This window comes from Hyposmocoma kahamanoa, unplaced genomic scaffold (assembly GCF_003589595.1).
Source record: "Hyposmocoma kahamanoa isolate Upper Pololo Valley unplaced genomic scaffold, ASM358959v1 92, whole genome shotgun sequence".
Classification (NCBI taxonomy): domain Eukaryota; kingdom Metazoa; phylum Arthropoda; class Insecta; order Lepidoptera; family Cosmopterigidae; genus Hyposmocoma; species Hyposmocoma kahamanoa.
In genome coordinates, this window is record NW_020654748.1 from 3,572,509 (window position 1) to 3,589,995 (window position 17,487).

A 17,487-nucleotide genomic window follows, 5' to 3' on the forward strand; every position below is an offset into this window, starting at 1 on the left:
TGTTGTGTTTTCATAATTAGATGTATCATTGTAATTTTAAGCTTGTGTTATTGTAAGATTATTTTCTTAAGTTCAAATGTGGAAGCTTTTAATTGGCATCTGTTTGATCATACTTAAATCTATATTGTAAAAGTAGCTGTAAGCTCCCCAAATATAATAAAATAAAATAAAAATTGTTACCATAACTCAACACCCAGAGGTTCATATGAATATGAACTACTGGTCACAAATACCAGAACGTTTAATTTGAAAAAAGATTGACTTTAACTTAATTGTAGCGATTTCGATTAAAATGTTTTAGTACATGTGGCCAGTAGTTCATAACAATATGAACATTATCATAATTAAACAATTTTTTGGCGCGTCTCAAAATATTTATGTCCATGAGTAGGTATAGGCATTACTTAGTGAATTTTTTATAAGCAGCTACGTTTTAACTTTAATGAAATGGATAATAATCGATATCATTACCTTTGTTGAGAGTACATTAATTTTCGAAACCCCCATAACCATAAAAAGTTCTATAATTTCATGATTAGAAAGAGACCCTAAAAGTTTATCACTAACGTTTCCTACTTGCCTTATTAGAGTGGTTACACACAGCGACATCGACATTGCATCGCTGCTTAAAATCGCGCGTATGTGTAAAGGTAGACGACTAGCGACTACATCGCTACTGCATCGTTGCTAAAGCCGCCGTGTGTAACCGCTCTTACTAGGGATGAGCGTTACAAATCATATATAGTAATTGAATCTATACATTGTGGCAATATCGAATATACGATATCGTGTATTTTAGAAACTGTATATCGATATTGCTCCACATCGCGTATTTTATAACGATGCCGAATCAAGCCGAGCTATTACTTATTAGTCAATTTAATTGGTTATGTAATGTAATTAATAATGTTAAATTTATTAATGGGTGTATACATAAATAAAGAAACATTTTATTATTTATTTATTACCAAGTGCATACCAACACGAAATCGTATATTTTCCAAAGTATATACCGATATTGCTTGGTATCAAATATTCACTGAGTGGATATCAACGCGAAACCGTTTTTTGTGCGTCTTCGAAACTGTATATGAAGGGAAGTTAATTTTTTGAAGGAAATTATAGTATTCTGGCGTAACGCGTTCCCATCCAATGGTGGACGATACGATTTAATCAAACGGCAACGTATCAGGGCGTACGCGGGTTATAATATATAGTTTCGAAATCTGATTCCCAATATCAGTAACGGCAATGTATCAACGCAGCGCGCATGCCGCATCCATGAATATATAGTTTCAGAAAATATATAGTTTCGAAATCAGAGTTCGATGTGTAGTTTAGATATGATTGATATTCAGAAACAGCTATATTACCCATACCTTGCCCTTACTACGGCATTTTTTCTAATTATTAGCGCCGATATTCCGAAACAGAAATAATAAAAAGTTATTAGTGATAATCATTTATTATTAGCAGAGATAATATTTAACAAGGCATAGAATATTTAGCTATACTCAAGTAAACAATTGTGGATAATACCTCCCTCTTTAATCAGGAATGATTAAAAATAAAATGCATAAACTCAAATCAAGTTATATTATTCTTACAGGTACAAAATTTGTCTTCTAAACACACTAACGTAGTTAAGTAATCGCTAAGTACATATAAAAATGAAGAACAAAATACAATTCAATAATTCCGGAATTTGAAAGGGAGATATTATCCACTATATATATATTTCTTCCTTAAAGTTTAGGTAAGTAGTCTCCGTCAGTTCCGACTTCTAATTATAAGGTAAGGAACTTGAAATGTCTTGTATTGTAGGACTTGCTGCACTAGGGACTTTTTCTACATCGGTTTACCTTCTTCAAATACTCACCCTTCCCCACTAATAGGTAAAATTAGGTAAATTTAGTAGCAGTTTCTGTTCAGAACGATGGACCATATGACAATATAGAGGAATTAACAGTGGTCAACCTTTGACGACGCGTAGTAGTGAAAGTGTGCATTGGATATTTGCACAAATTAGAAAGAGCGTATGTGACTAAAGAACGTGTCCCCGTTGCAGTCTGTTTGAGATAATTTCTTGGCGCTATCACTAATTTCAGGCTTCTTAACACGGTATGACTTCTTTTTATTTGTTATAATTATTAATACAAAGATTGAACACTCAGAAAAAATTCCTTCGAGCCGGCCGGGTTCGAACCGACGTCTTCTAGCTTACCGTGCTAGACGCTATTCAACTAAGCCACCCACGGAACGAACCTGCGGACCTTACGAATTTTTCTATGTGCTTGCGTTGTCTTTGTATTTGGTTTTTCAACGACTTTTTAGTCGTAGCGTCATCTATGAGAAATCTATGAAAGATTTATCACCCAGTTAGTACCTTTACAGCTACAAGTCCTGGCGAGAGTTGTCACTGTTCACTGTATTTTAATTTTTGTGAAATTACTCCACTAGTTTGTTATAATTATTAATACATAATTCTTTTTATTTTCCCGATATTTCGCAAGAGGGTAGACAGATATTATGTCTGCTCTTAAAGCTGTCATCTGCCGTCGTCCAGTCAACCCGTGAGCATGGAGCGTGCAACCGTTCCGAATTATCGGGAAAATAAAAAGAAGTCATACTGTGGTAAGAAGCGTGAAATTAGTGATCATTTAGTGAATAACCTCGAAAGCCTTAAAAAAATTCTTGGCGCTATGGTCAAAAATAGCACCTTTAGTATAAGGCCATATCTGTAAAATCACAACTTTTTAGGAGAGAGGTTTAGAAATTCTAGGAACGAAATTAGTCAATAACTTGTTAACACCTTATTATCACGTAGCTCCGGTAAAACATAGACTAACTGCAAAAAATTCTGATCCTAAACCATTTTTAAAATGCAATTTATACTGAAAAACAGAGATGCATTTCTTCATTTTTCTATAGAAGGCGTAATACGTATCGAAATAGAGATGCGATTTCACACTGCATTTAATTACTGTGAATTAACTTTTTAATTTTACTACATTCATGTCATAAAAGCAATGACGTACGATCACATGTGGCTTTTTTATACCACGGGTACGAAATAGACTGCTAAGGGGAACGCACAGTAGCCCAAAAAGTATGAACTTGTGTACAAGATGTTGTTTTACAAAATAGTGAAAACTGTAATGTTCGACTCAGGCTTCAGACAAATAATTACGCGATTGAATCGAACAACATGTAGAAATACTGCGAACTACTTAAAATCGACCGACAGTTACGATTGTTATGCTTAGGTTGGTGGAATTGTTCATGCGCAATGTCACGATAGGACATAATTGCCTGCGCATGATTTCAGCCGCCTTGTCTCGTTAGGTTTGCTCTTAGCCTTGATGGTTTTTGTTAGTGTTGGGTCATGGAAAAAGTTCCATTTTAGAAAATGATATTTTTTCTACATTTAACAGTGATATGACATTTAGTTTATAATATTTTATTTTATAATTCGTGCTAAAAAAAACTTTAAAAGATGTGTAAACGTAAAACATGAGTCTTCGAAATATATTTTTCAGAAATTTTTCGTTACCCAACATTAGTTTTTGTAAAAAAAAATCCTTAACTATTTATGAACAATGGGATAAAAAAAAAAACAATTACAATCTTCTCGATCGTGCGTTCCATTTATTTAATATTTCTTGATATTACTGATTTGATGTTCAAACAATAGATTTATTAGGTCACAATCAATTGAATACTATATCGGTTACATGAGTTAAATTGAAACAAATATTAATGGTTACATGTGATTGACAACTATAATTTATAGTCAAATATCTCACTAAACTATTTTTATTAAAAAAAGATCGTATACAGTATCGCGTGTATTTGGTACCCTCACACTGAAGTTATAAAACTTTAACGCGAGAATTGTAATAATCGTAAATTTTGTTACTGGAGAGATTTCATAGTAATTGTTTAGTCAAGAGTCTCACAAGCAACCATCAAGGAGAATGTTCCAGTTTACTGGCTACCGTATTATGCAAACTAGGTCGTCGATTTTAACTGAGTGGTATATTATCAATGAAAATTATTTCTTATTACAATACGTATCATTCATATTGTTTTATAACTTACTGGAGCACCATTACAATCGTGGATAGCAATGATAGTAATTATGTTAGTTTGTCTAGTATATTTTACCAGTCATCTATAAAACTGTAATAAAGACTGTTAAACATATTACCATCAAGACATTTAATATAATTAATTTGTACTTCTAAGAATCAAAACAATGAGGCATGTTCTGTTACACATTTTTAAGGCACTGATGTCCACTTGCACTAAACTAAATACGTCTTAGAACAGTTACACACTGCGACATTTAAGCGTGAAGCATACAGAGAACGGGTGCGGGTCGGGTCGGGTGCATGGCGGTTGTAATTCCATGTATTTATATGGACGACAACACACCACGCTTAAGCAATACAAACGCGTATTTATGAAACGTGTCACTTGTCATTTACAGGAGGTTGCATCGATGCAGTCGCTTATGTTGAATCATTAAAAACGTAAGTCGCGCGTGTGAGTAAAAGTAGACTGAATCGCTGCAGACGCGCTGCTAAAAGTGACCGTGTGTAACCGCTCTTAAACGGACGCTTGCCATGCAAAAAACTCTTAATACATTGTGTTTTGTAGTGTTTTATCAATTTAGGCATTGGTTTAATACGTACTTAAGTTTAGTGAAAACGGACATAAGCGTATTTACTAGGTCTGTTTATTCTCTCCAAAGTAAATAAATCTTAACGTGAGATTTAATATAAAGAAATAGAACGTGTATCAGAATTGTCCTTTACTAACCTAGTGCGATTTTAAAATATTAATCGTATATTATAATTATTTATTAACAGCAACGGAACATCGAAAGTTTTGAGCCGGTAGTTCAAATACACAAGATTGTGAAATTCTAAAGAATTCTTCACAAGTGTGAATAGTTTTGGAGAATCAAAACTTATGATGTTCTTTGTTATTATTTGGATAATTCTCAATTTAAATAACTTTGAGTGTACAAGGCAGAAGGGTTTATTCACACTAACTGACGCAGTGTGCCGTTTTGTCTGTGAAAATGCCGCGTTTTTTGAGGATGCGCTCCCAACATGTCTTAACCCTCAGTCCCAAACAAAGCGCGCGTCAATTAGAGTGTTAAATCACATACATGCTTACACACATAACTTGCAACACTACCAAATTCTAATAGTCCAAGCTTCCTATTTGAATTTTACGGATTTCGACTATTGCATTTACAACCTATTTTATTCTAAAGTATCATTCATATATAATAAAGTATTATTCATTATACTGCGCTCATCAGGTCGTTACTACAATTAAAAGGTTACCTTAAATGTTTTAGTTAAGATTTACATTTGGTTAAGATTACGCAGTAATATTATTTTCTTGAAAACTTGTACAAATCGTTATCAGAACACGTAACCTATTTAATTTCAAATTTACCTTAACGATATGGATTAAAATGTTCCTAGATAATAACTATATATGCCAGTTCCCGTAAAATTAGCAAGTTTGTCGCTTGGACTTCAGAAAATAATGCAGTGACCATGTTGCCAGATGGGAAACCACTATTTTATATAAAAAATAGTGTTGTTATGTGCAAGGTCGTATTCTAATTCAATCACTGTTACCCTTTTTAACTGCCCGCACTCATCGTAGTAGTGGGATCAGTTACCACTGCTATTTACAACTGGTACCACTGTCAGCAAGTTGCAAGTTGACAAGAACCTACGATCGTAAAACTGTACACTGTATACAGGAAGGCAAAGTTGCTAGGATAAATTCATTTTTATACAAGGCTTCATCACTTGCTTCATTTTCAAAAACCTTCTCAAAAATTATGACGCATACCCACCCATTGAAACATTAAATTAATATTTAATCTATGGGCGTTTCGTCAAAAAAGAAGTTATAGAAAATAAATGTCTTTTATTCAGTGAAACCTTTCCATTCAAAATGTATAAAAAAATTGATCCATTCGTTCGTCAAAAATAGATTCTCAACACTTATATATTTACAGAATGTACATTTCTTTTTATGCTACGACGACGTTGAGTTAAAATTACAAACTAATTGATTTCAGTTTTATATTTCAAACGCGTCAAGGTCCAAAACTCTGTTTTTACGTCTTACGTCTTATACAAAGAGTTGGTCGAATTTTAATCTTAGAGTCTTTATTTCCTTCCACACACGTTGTAAAGCAAGCCTTAAACACATTTTAAGTTTTGTAGGGAATTTTTTGTTAAGAATTGTTTACAACCCAGAATAAAAATTATAAAATTCGACCGCGCTAGCTGACATACCGGGTTGAGACGAAATAGAAGAATCGAAACGTGTTTTTATAATGTGTTCAGTCAGTTATGTAATCCAGTATTATGTCTAACTCATAGTATTTCACAACTTGTTTTATTTGCGCGTCATTATAATAATGCAACATACACATCCAATCTTGTGAATTAAACGTTATTGCATAATTTAAAAACCCAAATCCATATGCTATATTAGAAATATACAGGGAGAAAAGATAGTTTATTTTGTGACCTATGGTACGTTGTAGACTGTAGTGTAACATGACATAAAAAGTTTGTATTAATAGAGGTCTTCATTCATCTGCTATTTTTTAAGTCTAAGAAATGAACGTTTAATTGAAGTCAATGATGAGGAGGCTTTTCATTGATCATTTAAACAAAAACAACCAATCTGAGAGCCGCTAAAGAAATGACACGTGTAAGCGGCTTTGATTGGTTGATTTCAGAACACTGCCATGATATTCCATGGGACGCAAACTCTAGAATGAAATTACTGAGTTTTGTCTATCTGTGCTTTGTAACAACTAAACCATGTGAATGCATGCATACACATGCATTTTAATAAACTGTCAACGATATGCGTCAAACAAAGTAAGAGAATGGACGTGTTGAGTTTAATTTTGGGAAAAATACAACAGAATCATATATAACTATAAATTATTATGACGAAATTAAAATAATTATTAAATTACTGCGTTTCTACAGGTTTTCGGATTCTGCTATACTTGCGGTTTGGCTACACACCTGTTGCATGGTAAAAAACCAAATGTGTATGATAAATATGATAATAAACCAAATTTATTTATTAGTTGATTTATGAGTTCAGAACGATTTTTTTAATCTCGTGGTGTATGCTGATGGTCCACGGGGTTCACAAGCATGATAATTAAATCAGTCTAAATTATATAAGTTGTAGAATAGTTTGGGGTGTGTTGATGTTTTCGATGTGTTCGTATCCGGTGCAGAACCGTAAAACTCTAGAAACGCCGTCACTTATGATTCGTATCCTTACAAAGGTCAGTACTTATTGTTTACTGGACTTCACGGAGATCTGAGTTGTTTAACTAAAACTGAACTGAAAGGTTAGTTAACTAAATAATTATTCTATTTGGAAGGGCAAGTTGGCGGCTATTCTCGGTTTCTTCTTGCGCTGCGGCCGCGCTTGTTGCTGTTGCACCTGCTGTGAATACTGTTTTTTAATAATTTTTATAGCATCTTTTTTTTTGTAAAACTTCAGTGAGTGGACACATTGTGATTCTTTTTGAAGCTCAAACAATTAATAAACTATTAATACAAACTTAGTTAAGTCTTTATTGTATATTATATAAGAAAGAAGACAGAAGAACAATACTTACAGATGGGTTCGACGCCTGTGGTAACGGCATGACAGGCTGCGGCTCTGGCAGCCCTTCCAAATGCTTCCTACTCTGCCGTGGACCCGAGTTTTGTACTCGCCTATGACAAAATAGAGATGTTCATAATAACAAATTTATTAGTTTATAAACCGACCCCTCCCACGTAAAGTATCGTATGTCGAAATTGCCAAGTTTACAGGGAGCGTTTTAAAGTTTTGAATAACACGTGACTTTAGCATTTCTCAGTTTTAATCAGCAAGGCTAGTTAATCACATAGAGTATTATAAAATCCTAGATATCGGTTAGATGAACAACCACAATTTGTTATAATTTTACACTCACGCGGATGTGCGTCAACAAGGGGGTAAACTAAAGTGAGACTGGGCGGGTCGGGTGACAGTATAAAATTATAAAACAAATTGTGGCTGTTCATCTGATCGATATCTAGGATTTTATAATACTCTATGTACGTAACGAGCTTTGCCGAATAAAACTGAGAAATGCTAGTCACAATGCTCATTCCAGTAAATACAAAACTTTAAAACGCTCCCCTGTAAACTTGGCAATTTCGACATACGATACTTTACGTAGGAGGAGTCGCAACTCACCGTGAATACAAGAACATTGGACAGATTTTAAAAATAACATTGTCTTCAAAAGTAGGCCTAAATTTAAATTTATAATTTTAAGTGCGATAGCGACCTCTCTGTGAATAGAATGAAAATCGTTAGAAAAGGAAAACTATTGTATGACTAAAACTTCTCGGTTTCATCACAGGTCAGTTTATGGATATACTCCACTACTTGATGTTTGCGTTCTCTTTTGTTTAACGTATGTATATCCTTTGCATTATTAATTTTACTGTGTAGATGTGTACATAAAAAGCAATAATGTTTATTTACATTTTTATGTTTAATTTTTTTACACGTTGAAACCATTTAGATAAAGCAGTGTCGATATAAACTGGTAAAAACAAGGTACTACATCAAATTGTGAACACCAATGTAGGAAGGAACATAAACATGATGAGGATTCATTTCCAATACGATTGAGATACCAGTTAAAAGAAATTAGCATTCTTCCACTGCCTTCACAACATTTGAATGAAAATAAATAAATATGTGTTAAGAAAAACGGTTTCGTTTTCATGAAAATAGTGACAGAAATAATACCAACACGAAAAATGGAAAAGTTAATGTTCTTGACAGTGGTCTTCGCAAGTTCGTTGATGGTAAAAATTTGCCATTTACGAATAAAACTATTGTGAAACAAAAGCTATATACAAAACGTTAGGCAAGGGTATACATACAGCTTCGGAGTATTAGAATCAAATATCTATTTACAAATAGAACTTCTTAAGTTTAAGTTTCTTAAGTTTATCTCTTGTACATTTCAGGGGAATCTGTATTGCTTACATTGAAATAATGATATTTTTAATTTGAAATAATTTATTACGTAGCGTCTTATACATTTTAGACGACCTCAGTGGCCTAAGGGCGCGTCCCCAGTATGTCGTTATGTAACATTTTATTTATCGTTGGATGACTGTCGCGTATAGCCTGTCCCCATATCACGACTATCTGTCGTGACTGTCGTGATCGTGACGACAATTTATCCGTTCACGGCAGCCGCCTTGTCGTTTGCACAACAGAAACGTTTAAAGCTGCGATTATCTATGTCGGACGACTGTCGTTCTAGCTCTTCCCATAGTCTCGACAGCCTGTCGTCGTAACGTTAAAAAGTCGTGAACGACAGTCAATCGTGTTGTTCTTTGCGTGAACAACTTTATTTAAATATACAAACCACGACACTTTAAATTGCACATGACTATCTGTCGTGACAATATAATGGGAACGCGCCCTCACGGTTTACACTCTGGGCGCTGGATGCAGAGGTTCCGAGTTCTATTTACGGTAGGACCATTTGGGGAATGAACTTTTCTAAACTGGTTCTGGTCTGGGTGGTCTGCGAAGTGCCCCAAAGTGAATTCCGTTGCTGTGATACTCATAACACTGGGAAATCCCTCGTTTAACTCCAGGCAATTGGTGTGGTTCTCTGGCACATTATATTTATGAAGACAGTTTCGCAAACGCATTTCAGAGGGCATGAACTAGGCTCTTGTACGTACGGATGTACGAAGGGCCGCAGAAAAGTGATCTACCTAAGTACGAAACAAAAGACGACTATGGCTACTTTTTATTTCAACGTCCCAGTAAGTGTAATGCCTTTATTACATTTGAAAGGGATTTCGTACTGTTAATACAATAGTGTATTAACTCAAAAAGTGGACTTTCTGAGAATCAATGAAAAACTAATTCGTCATTGTAATAGTAGTGCGATTTATTAGAAAGGGACACAAGTCTATTTAAAAAAATAGTTGCATATTTTTAAACATTTTGTTTTTTCTTCCGACATGTACGAAACGTATTAAATAAAAGAGTGTCGGTAATTTTGCAAAAGAAAATTAACAGCGAATATGTCACGATAGTAGCCAGTATCATTTTTAAATTGCAAATAGTAAAAAAAAAGGTTACTTTTCAGCAGTTTGCGTAAACGCACGCAGAGTTATGAAATTAAGGTATTATGCATATGGTCGTTCAAAATTCAAAAGGCCGTACGCATGTAATTGAAAATATGAAGTGTTTATTATAATACAAGTAGGACACAACAAGTGGCAGTACTATGAATATTATGATGTATACCATTAAATAACAACAGCTTGAGTACTCATGAAGTGGCGCAGATTGCCTCGGTAAATAATATAAGTATTTGATTATTTCCTTTTAAGTACTTATTTTGCGAACCGTGACTGAAAACTTAGTCATGCACATGAATAAATACAAGCCGGAAAACTTCATTTCTATTGAAATGTGTTGAAGGGAATTAATTCCCTTTACAATAAGCATCAGAGAAACGAAATTCACACAAGTGTATATTATCTAGAACAGATTAGAATCATATAGAAAAGTTAATATCTCAAAATTGTTCCTACCGGGAATAGAATCTCAGACCTCACCCAGCGCTCACAGCACAAAGCCTTTGAGCCACTGAGGTCATCATTGTTTGTGGAGGTTTGCAAACGTGATAAGAATTTAAGCTCGAGTCGCAGGCAAGGCTTTAATTGTAATGATTTTCCAATACATTTCTTTTCAAAATATATATTTATATATTTTGAAATTCATTATTTTCATGTCAAACATAAAAATCTAAGAGAGTATTGGACAGGTATCGAGAAATAAATGCTTAAAAATATTAAAATACACACAAATTAGCAATCAAATATGTACAAATTCGTTAAAAAATAAAATAGGCGCATTCAGAAATCTAGACTTTTCAAAAATACTCCAATATTTGCTTACGACTTAAGTTCGTTTTAATAAATTAATGTTTTTGCTGTCTGATGAGCAGGGATCGGAATAGGTAGTTTTTTTACAGAAACGAAAAAAGTTTTCGGGATTCGGGAAATCACTTAATAACATTAAAAACTGACGTAGTTGGGGACAGGCAGGTACACTATATTTATCTTAACTTTGCGACGCACAGTGGGTCGGATCTGCGATATTGCGGACGCTGGATTTTTTTCACGATACCTCTCTAAAAAAGTGCCAATCGAGAGATCCTGTTGTCCTAATTAAATATTGTCATATCACATTTTGCTATAAATGTAATAGTTTAGTAGGAAAAAATAAAATGTGTTTTTGTATTTGACCATACCTTTAGTGCCCCATTGTTACAAAGTCTCAGGCGATCCAGTCTTAGAATCATACATTAAATTAAAGTAAAACTAACACCAAATCAATTTTTATCTGTGAGAAACGAGAGCAAAAACATTTTTTTTTTTAATTCATAAATTTTTTACGCCAATATGCAAAGGTTACTTCATTACACTGCATTTGCTAGAGATGAGGTGTATTGATAAAGTTTTCGACAACTTAATGAAAAATGTATAGCACGTGTATTAATTCTTAAAGTATGAATTTTAATCATAAGCAATGAATTGACATGGCAGTGTTATTACTTTTTTGAAACCTATATATGAATGATATTAATAATTTAGAAATTTACTAAAATATCAATTTAAATTGCATTTGAATTACAGCCTGCAATACAATACAAAACAGTTCACACATCTATACATTGTTCAAAATACGTCAGATAAATAAAACTACAAAAGAGAATCTTTGCTTCAAAATTCAAATACACTAAAAGTCTATCGCCTTTACCTCATCCCTATGGCAACGGTCAAAATTAAGTGTCACAGGGATAATACTATTTCGTGTTTAGTATAATGCAATTTTTACTCCGCTAGAACGGAGAACTTGGAATAGACAGGTAAAGAAAAATAAACCACCATATACTCAATAAACTTAGGTTAATTAGAATGACACGTGTCAAAGTATACAATAAACCAGTGATGAGACACGATCAGGGAAATCGAGTATCGATGTTAAAATATATCACGGTCATTCTCGGACTAGAGTTAACTATCTAATTTCCGTAGCAATTTTTATTATTTAAAATATTCAAGCATATTATCGTCTAATTATTAAATAATATTTGCCATTACAATACTCGAATATTAAATAATATTGCACTATAAAACAATCGAATACTTAAATTACAAAAATTGCCACGGAAAGTAGATAGCGAACACTTGTTCGAGAATGACCAATCAACTTAATTATGATATATTTTAAACAGGGTTATAATATCATAGTAATAATAACTGAAACTCGCAACTCAATTCATTAACAGGGTCAGCCCTAATTGTTAATTTTTAGTTAAATTTTACATGAAAAATAAATGAAACGAGTGCGAAAATCGTCGTCAGTTAATCAAAACAAAATTAAGTTTGACAACCGAACGTGAGTTCAAAAATGTCACACATTAAAAATTATAATTATAAAATATAACATTAATCGAATATCGGTAACTCACCGCTGGCTAGTCTGCACTTGTAGTGGCACGAAGGGGTTGTTGATCTTGTCGATTCTGGCACTGCTCGATTGCTGTTGAGAATTTTGAGTTCGCTTGTCCTGCAACTAGAATCGTCCCATATTTCAGTATTTAGTATTACGGAGATTTCCCAGGTTTGATGTTCTATTGGACCAATTTACGTGACGAATTTTTTATATTGAATCTGAGTATTCTGGGTATTTATCACAGTTTTTCATGAACAGTGGCTCAAAGTGCAATATCCAAACCAAATAACAGCACAGTGCCTTTATTTTACTTTTTTTATGATGTCACGAGACGGGCCGAATAAGTCCTGTGACCGGTGGTGAACGACACGCCTATCCATGACAATTGCAGTGCAACTCAGAGCTTTAAATAGCAAAAATCTGAGGGGCACTGCCTCTGCGCCCGTCTCCTTGTGACATAAGTTGACAAGTCCCATGCGCCTGTAATTTCGCCAGCAACTTTATCCTTCAAAACTGGAACGCAGTACTGCTTACATTACTGCATGGCGGCAGAAATAGGTAGGTGGCAATACTTCCCTGTACAATTGAACTCTTTCACAAGGAGCTTTCCTGCTTCTAAAATACTCGGTCAGACACACCTGGCTATTTTTTGTACTCTTGACCTGCAGTCTTTGAAGATTTTTTTATTGTTACTAAAGAAGAATACGAAAACTAACCCAAAATCTTTAGTTTAAGCCTAGTCATTAATATATTTTTGCATATTTTTAAAAGTCGGGAATAAAGAAATTGCATAACAATGTATTTTAGTATAGATGCAAGAACACAACGCAATTGATTCAGTTCGACCATAGATTAGGGTAACGTTCTTGTACGTACATTTCGTTTTAGGCATCATTGAATGTTTACGTACCTAAAGTGTTGGTTATTTTATAGTACACACATAAAACATTAAAACTATAAAATACCTAATCAAATAATGAATTAAACAATAATTGATGATGAAGTAAAAAATAAAACACAATGTGACAAAAATGTTTAGACAATTCCAAAGTTAGGAAAGGAACGTTTTGACAAAAAGCCTCTTGCCAAGGTCACTTTAAGATTGAGTACAGTGCACAGTGGTTCAGCTCTCTAAGAAGGGCGGTCATAGGGCTTTCGCGCAGCTAAATGTTATTGAAATGCATGTTAATGCATATAATTATGCTATATAATGATGAATTGAGGTACATAGAAATAAAATAAGTGGATTTTGATAAAATAATAACAATATATTCAGTAAAAAAAAATGTTCATTTCAAAAAATAAATTTTCATGAACAACGATTAAATTGCAACAGCTAGTAATCTCAATTACATTAATATAATAAGAAGAACAATAATGTTAAATATTAAATAGACATCTAATTAACCTATAATTACAAATATAATATAAAGGTATGTACACATTAAAATAGATTATCGCTAAAAAATATCTAAAGTAATTAGTTCTACCTTAATTCTAAACATTACAACTTATACTTAAACACATAATAACATTAACACGTCTTTTGATAGAACAGACTTCTTCTTTTGTGGCAATTTCCGTAAACTGGAAATATATGGATCAGAATTAAGAAGAAGTCTGTGCATGAGGTCGGTGTTAGTGTCAACTCGAGACGTTTTTCTCGTGTTGTCACGCCTAAATTGTTTATATAATTTATTACACGATTCAGCGGCCTCTTCGGAGAGCTCACCGATAGATATTAAGCAATGATCAATAACTTCCGATCCATGAATTAGTACTTTATGAATAGAAGAAGGCAAGTTATACCAGGGATATGTTGAAACAAGTTTGCGCGCAGTCTCTAAGGCATAATCTTTAAAAGCTAGTTTATTGATTTTGTAACCCGACGAAAGATTCTGCAGCAGGTGATAACATCTATCGAGAAGAGTTTTGTCTAAGCCAGTTATTTCTGCTGATATAACTGAATTAGAAAAAAATGTTCTTGCAGTGTTTCCGTCGTTTGATGTGCCACTTCCTCCACTTCGCGGTTTGTCAACAATCAGACCTAATCTTTTCCTGAACTGCTGCTGTAGAAATTGTTTTTTCTGTGCAAGAAGAGCTTTACTTTCAGCTGAACGCGGTTGCCATGTTTTAAAATCTAATCTATATGAAATGTGAATGAAATATTCGAAAAATCTAATCCACGAATGGAGGGGAGATAAGCCAAATTCATATTTACTACTGTCTACTGATTTGCTTAGACATTTGTCAATATCGTTCATCTCTTTTGGTGTCGCGCTACAAATATAGCACATACTACAGGACAAGTCACTAAGAGCACCACATACTTTACCATCAACCATAGTCATCTGTAAAGAATGCTGTATCTTAATTTCACAACCCTTGAATGTAAAAGAAGACGGTTGTAAATTATCAATTTTATTTTTGAAATAACATTCTTCTTTCACAGAAAGTTCCTTTGTCTCCTTTGCAAATTGGAACCGAATAGGTCTACAGTACCGAGTAGAAGAAGGGCGCGGATTTTTCCAGACAATTTGGTCTGGATCGGAAGTATTTGATTTACAAATTAATTGCAGCGGACAATATGACGTTACAAATAAACTACCATCATCATCCTCGATACTAGAATCTGAAAATTTCTGTTTATATTCACTATGCCCCGTACTACCATCAAATCCCCACTTACCAACTAAAACAAATTCTTTACTGATATCAACATTACTTAGGACGTCACTTTGAGATTCTAGTATACGAGTTGTAGTATGATCTAACAAAGACTGTAACTCTATTTCGGCAGATGATTCTGTGACAATTTCATCCGAAGGATAACACCTCTTCTTAGCTTCCAACACTTTATGGTATGATGGTAATGCATTCTGTGATTTTGAATTTATGAACCGTCGTAATAACAAATACTGATGCTTGGTCAATTTAGCTTCAGTTATTAAAGATAATACTTCGTCAGTGTTGAATTCCATAGAAGAGGTGTTAGAACGGTTGGAATCGTTCAGTAACGAATTTATCGCGGAATTATCTACCTTTGCCAACTCTGCTATCCTGCGTCGCTTCGACCTCTCGCTGCAGTCTTCGAAGTCCTTCCGATACTGATGGCCACTCGTAGACGGACGATCACTAACCGCCGCCGCCGGTTGCTGGATATTAGGGTGAGAAGCTGCAGAAGTTAGGCGGCAAACTTCGTTTATGTGCAGCCAGTCACCGTATTTAGCAACCATACGGGAATGTGATCGCCTGACTTGCTTCCAATATGTGCAAATTTTTTTACAGAGATACGAAATCCTGTTTTCCAACTCATCTATCCGGAAATTTTCAACATCGGGCAGTAGTTGTGTCAGAGAATAAAGAACTCGATTAGATCGGTCTGCGTCAGAATCACTATCTTTAATAGATATCCACGTATCAAATACAAGCGTTCTAGTGAAAGAACACTTAATATTCGCACCTAAAACAAAAAAAAAGGAATTTGAGAAAATTAAAGCATAATAGAAATTTCGTAACAATTGCTACGTGTTTGAACGTACGGCGTAGACCCTCTGTACTGTTCAAGAAAGCAGCTAGAAGCAGCCAAATTCAGTTTAATTTCAAAATAGAGACATTAACAAACATTTTGATATATAAGTCATGCGGGGATTTTGGGGGGAAAGTAGTTAAAAGTTTCATTGAACATGAACAATAGAGAAAAAAGAAGTTGAAAATTTCTCTGGCGTCGTAGCATCAAATTTTTAATATTAATTTTCAATTTAAAAATAAAAATAATATACAAAATACGTAATACATACCTTCAACTTGAATCTCCATAGCAAAAAAATTGGTCACTAACAATTGATTCTCGGAAAAAACGGCGTCAGGCGGTTCGGGTAATTTGCACGTGGTAATTACACTAAAACGATGACTAATTCAATGCGTTCACTTCCGATGCACAAAAGTAAATGTGACATCTACCTGATTGAAATTCTTTTTATACCCTTTAGTAGTACGACTAGTTGTGAGTAATTAGGCTACGTATCATAGCATAATTCATACCTCGGGATTTTGGGCGTATGACCTACTACTGAACCACCGTGCAGTGTGACCATTTCTGTGGCTCTAGTGAAATTTTACTTGTACCCCTTTTCATTAGAGCTACAGATTTGTGGCAGATTTCTGCCATTTGGGCAGATTTAATTTTTATTCCGTTTCATTGCGACACAACATGTTAACGTTGTATTAAATGTGGCAGAGTTAGGCAGATTTAGGAATGTTCAGCAAGTTCTTTATTATTTTTAGGAACAAACTGGTAACTTTTTGATTTCTGCTACTACGAACAAACATCTGAAGCGAAATACAGGACAATGATATAAAAATAACCTATATCAAGTTTATGACCCCAGCTTCTAAAGACTGTACTCAATTAGCTTTTTTTGATGCTTTTTTCATGAAACACAAATATTGATAGGTATCTTTAATGCACGTCATCAAAAACACTGGGTCACAACATACACGGGATGCCGCCATCCTTCTTTCATACAATAATGCAGTATTGCAGAATGTTACGATTTCGACTACACATACAGCGACGAGGATTATGAAGCCACCTTTTTTTTAGGCACACGTAAATAATGCCTATTCAGTCTCGCCTTGAAAAGGTTGAAGTCATGGTTCGACTTCAAAAAAAGGAGGAGGTTCTCAGCTCAATTTTTTTTGCATGTATGTTACGCGATAACTCCGGTATTTGTGAACCGATTTTGATGATTCGTTTTTTGTTGGAAAGAGTATCTCCATAGAGGTCATATTTAATTTTGAAGAAAATCCACCTTCAAGGATGGCTGTTCACGCATGAAGATTCATTTTTATAAATAGCGCCTAAAT

The 17,487-nt window shown here is 34.2% G+C and overlaps 1 protein-coding gene across 1 annotated transcript in view; it reads right to left on the reverse strand.

Moving 5' to 3' along the window:
- Positions 1-6,035: 6,035 nt before the first annotated feature.
- The window catches only part of LOC113236494 (5'-3' exoribonuclease 1), a 45,697-nt gene continuing 34,245 nt past the window's right edge, over positions 6,036-17,487 (reverse strand). Inside the window, 3 exon segments of the mRNA XM_026472595.1 lie at positions 6,036-7,521; positions 7,697-7,796; positions 12,635-12,738. Of these exon segments, the coding sequence (XP_026328380.1) occupies positions 7,441-7,521; positions 7,697-7,796; positions 12,635-12,738 (285 nt within the window). The 3' untranslated portion in view covers positions 6,036-7,440.